We start from the raw sequence: 6,000 nt of genomic DNA, 5'->3' as shown, positions 1-6,000 counted from the left end.
TTATGTAAATTAAGTATTTACTCTTGAAACAACTATCTCCTCTTAAAGCTCGAATTGTAGCCTTATTATTTCACATTGCAACTACCTGGCAATGCGATAGCTGCTGGTATCCAGAAACCCAAACACTTTGAGGCAAACGCACTTACACAAACTACATGATATATGAATCCACATATGACTAGAATTAGTGAGGTCGAGCAGATAAACTATGATAGACTAGAGATTATTGCTGAAGATTATTAGATACTTAAAACCATACCAAGACAGCAATAAGAAAATGCAACTATTTGATACAGGCTCTTGTTGAAGATATTGGATATTGGACTTTAAAGATGTGTTCACATTTATGAAAGTATGTGGATGTTATCGTTTTAAGATTAAGATGGTGTCCGAAGGGTCCCATAGACGCTACTTCGAGTAACTTTGATTCGCTTAGTTAATTATTATTTTCAGCCTTTTGAAAAAATCCACTCCAGATGGAAAGGTAATCTATAATTCAGATTGTAACCTAAATAGTTATCACTGTTCTTAGATCGCAGAACGTTCATAGATCATTTCAGCCACGTCGATCCTGTAGGTGAGCCTATGGTTTTTTTTAAAAGTTTGTGACACTTTGTGTGCCTTACTGCTCCAATGAATTTGATTATTGAGTTGTTTTTGTCAAAATGCTGAGTGTAGTTCTACTTGAGAGTTTAAATTCGAAAACAGTTTTACGATGACATATACTTGACTGTTCACAGTCAATATTTTTTTTCGGTATTATGGAGATGAACCGCATTTCTTCAAAGCTCGGCAATTTTGCACGGACATAGATGATCGAACTGCACATTTATATAACGTAATGAATATTTGGGTTTATACGGTATTTAAATTTATTACTGCTCTTGAAAATATCTTTGAAAATTGGAATTTATTGGTTAAAAATCTAGTAAGGATTGTATTGGGCTCATTAGGAACTAAAAATACTTTTATGTATATGTATCTCCATATATATTATGAGATAAGCTTATTCGTGTATTCTTGCTATATATTCCAATTTTTCTAAAGTTTTCATTGAGAGAACTGTTTTTAATTTTAGTGGTGATTATACAGCTTACTCTCTAAAATTTGGAATTCGTTTGTTGGTCGGTAATAAGTATAGGAAAAAGAGCGCAAAATGCAGTGAAGCCTCTGGATATACTCGGTATTATTATACTCTGTTTGAGTCCACTGCCGTCTAAATCCATATTGATTTCAGAAAATTATTTAAGACTTCGTCGAGTCGCATAAATATATCAAATGCGTTCGAGAGGTATGGAAAAACACATTATTGGTGGTATATTAGTCTTCACAACTTACTCGAACGTAGTTTGTATCTTTACGCCTTTAGCTACAAGTAACTCCACTCCTCATAAAATAAAAAAAATTTGTCAAACTCCTTCTGTTAAGGCCATTCTATTCTGACAGTTTATACTCCGGAACTCTACATCTTGATATGAAAAACTGGCTACGTTCTGAATGTGAAATTATAGTGGTCTCCTGAGTAGTTACATGTAAGGCGATGTCGAATCTCACATACAATATATATACCTTGACTAAGACTGAAGTTCAGCTGCGGGATATCAGTTAACTTCACTCAGGTTGGATTGTTTGCAGTGGGATTTGTACTGTCAAATACTTCTAATTATCCTCCATCTGTACATCTTTACTTGTATGAACACAACCATGCTGTACATTTAGACGTCACTGACACTTAAAGGAACTTAGTTTTTATTAGCAGTGTGATTCTTTTTTTCAGCAAAGAAAGTTTTTATGATAGTCAAGTGATGTCTCTTAGTGTATAGAACTCTTCTGAGTTAAGATGCACTTTGGCTTAAGCTACGTAGTGCTTCCGGAAACGTATGGGTTTGTGTACATCTTTCAAGCACCCACTGTTGCTTTCAAAACACTTACTTTCGAAAGGTATCAACTGACTAGCCAACCCTTAACATGATTCAACAATAAAAGGCGGGCCAGGCTGCGAAGTCTGAAGTGAGCCTAACAATATAGGATTAAAGGGAGCAAGAACAAACATTGGTGCAGAATAATATGTTATTCATTTTATTTCGTTAGGTTCTCATCAGCTGCATAAAACCTACAATATTTGAAAATCAAAGGTATTACAGATATTGACACACTGATAAATATGACGGCGATTACAGATGAATATGTCTATCATGATCTCGCAAAGATTATAATAGAGTTAACCAGGTTCTCAGAAATCTTGTTTCGGATAAATAATGAAGTTTGGGGGGTGAAGTTCCAGAACATTGAAATAGTGATTAGAACTCATGCAGCTATGGAGTGATGAAGTGACTGAAAACAGATTAATGGTGACGATGAAAGATATGAATTAAAATCAGTGAGTCATGAATTGGGGAAAAGTGGCGATGGTGTAATGAACTTTCAGAAGGAGTTGAGATAATGAATGACTCGCTACATAAGAAGGATGTAATGTTGCCGTGGCAAAGAGAGATTTGTTACTGCTTCTTTATCGACTCATAGACTCTTCAGCTAAATTCAGAAGGTTGGAGTTTGATTGTTTATTAACCATTTTGAAAGACTTCAGTGTATAGACTTGGTGTCGTGTGTCTTGAGATGGCACTGCTAGGTGCTTCCAATCCGTCGGACCCTAGAATTTTCGCAATATGTTAATCTAATTAGACGAAGACTATCCTTTCTGTTTCACGAATGTAACTGCTTTTTGGCGACTTTGTATATACAATTTGTGGTAACATGAAAAGGGATATCTATTGATCTTTGATTGTTTTAATGATGTCGTTTTAAACAAGACAATCAGTTCAGCTTCAATATAGATTCTATTTTCACTCTATCCAAAATTTCATCTTCATTATCAGATTGCTATTAAATAACGAAAACAATACGTTTTCTGAAAAGAAAATGAGCCTTGAGAAGTAATGTACTAGTACCGAGTCGGTCTGTTATAAAACGTTTGTAAAAGTTTTTCGGTTTTCAAAATTGATAGAAAAAGCCTGTTAATGTCCAAACATTCCCGCGTTTTTGTGATATCGCACTTCCCTTGCCAAGCCCTGCTATTTTGATGTATTTTATGCATTGGGGTGGCACTAAGATGGTGTTACTTGCTAAATTAAATATTTTGTAAGGAAAGATAGTTTAAGAATTGTAAGTAGAATTTGTCTCGTTAAAATGTCGACAAATTAAATTTAATAGTTCTGATGCTTTGTCATTCAGATTCCTTTTTATAACAGAATAAACTTAACCCAAGCTATCGAGTGGTTAAGTTTTATAGAAGTTTAGTTTAAATTAGATTAACTACATTTCAGGTCACTGAAATACACAATTATAGTTTGTTTAGAATCTCCTACTTTAGTACAATCAGGAAACTTATCAAAATATAGTCATAGTATCACGTTAAATGTCTTTTGCAATGTCACTCAAACACTTAAGACACAACGCCTGTGAGTCAGTTCACTCGAATTAATGTGATTTGTTCAGAGGATTTAAATCTATAATAATAACAAAGTGGGTAATATAAAACTTATTTTGGAACACTGTGAGATATCCTTAAGAACAATAAAACTAAGCCATCTGAATATTTATTCGTTTGAGCACGCCTTAAAAATTGCCTAAACAATATTAATACCTGCAAATCGCTAAGATATATATATATATATATATATATATATATATATAGGTTTTCCATCAAATTATCAAGAATCATGTAAACAAACAAGACATATGAGAATTTAATGAATTAAAATGTATCGTGTTGACTTCCAATACATGTTAAATAAAATTTGTCGTCTCTTGTCAAGGTACTTAATTGTTCAACTTTGGTAGATTTACTTCTGTGTAATTAAATGAAAGGTTATGGATAGTATTGGGGTCGTGAATTTGAGTTCCATCATATTAGCGGCTTGTTGACCAAATGTATCTGCATCCCAGTTTTGACGGTTACTGTCGAAATTCAGTGCCAGATAAAATAAGATGATGTAAAGAAGTCCGATTTTAAAACCATCAGATTATTTCAGACAAATGCCAATACTTTAACCAAACATGCTTTCAGTCATCATATTAGTGGAATATAACGGGACATTACTACTCATAAGCTTGTATCCTGGTATCTACAGTTTGCTATGTCATAAACTATAATATTACAGCCTCAGGTTATTACAATTAAATTAGAAGAATGAGATTTAGTTTAGAGTAAATTAGTCAACAATATTTAATAACTAAATAAGTAAATTATCAGTTTAGGTGTTGAGGAGGCTGTAAAGTTTTTGATTGAGATCAGGAACCGATTGATGTTGAACCACCATCAAAAACCTGGGAGCAACGAATGGCCGTTTCCTTCCATTGTGAGACTCCCCAGCAGTGCGCATCCACGATCCTGCTCGTGGGGTTCGAACCCAGGGCCTTCGGTCTCGCATGCGAACGCTTAACCCACTGGACCACTGAGCCGGCATCCAATGGTGTTATTGTTCACTAACTCATTGCACAATTTGTTTTTAAACAATATCATATGGTACCATAAGCCTCTGTCATGTTTTGGCGTCTCATACTTGAAAAAATCCATATGATACCCAATATTAACTAAATGGAAGTAAATTAGCATTAGTACGTTTAAATCATACATACCGCCTATTATTGGATATATTCTTGAAAAATGAGCATCAAATTCTTGTAAAGCCTGTAAGAATTTCATCAAAATATTATGGATTTTTTCTACACTATCGTAGAATATATACCGGATAGTTGTCAACATTTTGCGAAAAGTTATTCCTTAGATGAAAAAAACAAGAACATTCTGATTACTTTCAATATTTTTTTATATTTAGTTCAATCAGATAAGTTCTACGATTATGCTAAAACTTTTATTCAAATTTCACTTATCTAATCATTTTGTTAAATGATGGTTGAATACAATCAGTATACAAAGATAAAATGTAGATGAAGTCAAATACCTCTAGTTTTTAAGATAACTTACACTATAAAACCATAATTGTTTAGGGGAGAACATTATGACCAAATGTACAAGTAATTTGTATTAGCTTGAAATCCTTCAATAATGGAGACTGATAAAATTGAACTGAAAAGTGTCATACTCCACAAAACCTTTTATGTTAGTTTAATTTAATAAACAGATTTAATGTATTTTCATTACTGTAAGTATATTTCTAATTTTATGTATTTGGATGGGTTTGATTTACTAAGTTGTACTTTTTTCCCGGAAGTCTCTGTTACTGAGTAGAGATGAGGAGAAGAAAATATTACTTCTAAACATAATTTGTTTATAAGTTCACTTGGTGTTATTTACTTTTATCTTCCCATTGTTACTTAGGACTGCAATTGATCAGTCTCTTGTTGGCATATGTGCATCTTATGCAGATTGCCTCGATATTGCCTTAGGTCACAAGCATTATAAGCAAAGATGTGTTTATTTTTTTTAGTCTGTAAATATCAAGCAATATTTATTAAAATGTCGTCTTACGCTATTCTTGTATATTTTAGATAGTATCTTCTAGTTTGACTAAAGTTATCCTCTCTTCATAAGGAAACTACATATGAAGTTGTTTAAACTCTTATCGGAAATGTTCCTGTTACATAGTAACTAGAATTTTTAAATTGGTTTAGATTTTGATCTTAGATTTAAACTTGAACATTTATGTGAGTTATTGGTTAAATCAAAATTATTTGTGACCACTCATTTTGACCTGTTGTTTTGTACAAGAGATTTGTAATGTAAAAGTTTCCAGACAGAAAACATTTTATGTTGTTTGTGTAATTTCGATTATTGTGTTTATTATAGCACAAGTTTAGATAGTTCAGATAGTGTATGTAAAATTCAATGAAATGTACAAATGAAATTTATCTGTTAAGTTATTTAAGAATACTTTAAGTAAACATTTCTATTTAGAGATTGATTTTGTCATAACTTGTGGTATGTGTGCCCTGTTAATGTATACATCTTGATACCGCCAATTAGAGAACAATGAGTTA

The 6,000-nt window shown here is 32.6% G+C and overlaps 1 protein-coding gene across 1 annotated transcript in view; it reads left to right on the top strand.

The window, feature by feature from the left end:
• Nucleotides 1-340: 340 nt before the first annotated feature.
• The window catches only part of ARRB1_6 (Beta-arrestin-1), a 94,693-nt gene continuing 89,033 nt past the window's right edge, over nt 341-6,000 (top strand). The window contains exons 1-3 of the mRNA XM_051218376.1: nt 341-417; nt 454-484; nt 517-577. Coding sequence (XP_051073045.1) covers nt 347-417; nt 454-484; nt 517-577 — 163 coding nt within the window. The 5' untranslated portion in view covers nt 341-346. The remainder of the gene's footprint in view (nt 418-453; nt 485-516; nt 578-6,000) is intronic.

This window comes from Schistosoma haematobium, chromosome 1 (genome assembly GCF_000699445.3).
Source record: "Schistosoma haematobium chromosome 1, whole genome shotgun sequence".
NCBI lineage: Eukaryota > Metazoa > Platyhelminthes > Trematoda > Strigeidida > Schistosomatidae > Schistosoma > Schistosoma haematobium.
The sequence above is the reverse complement of the archived record's forward strand: the minus strand, read 5'-3'. Positions and strand labels throughout refer to the sequence as shown.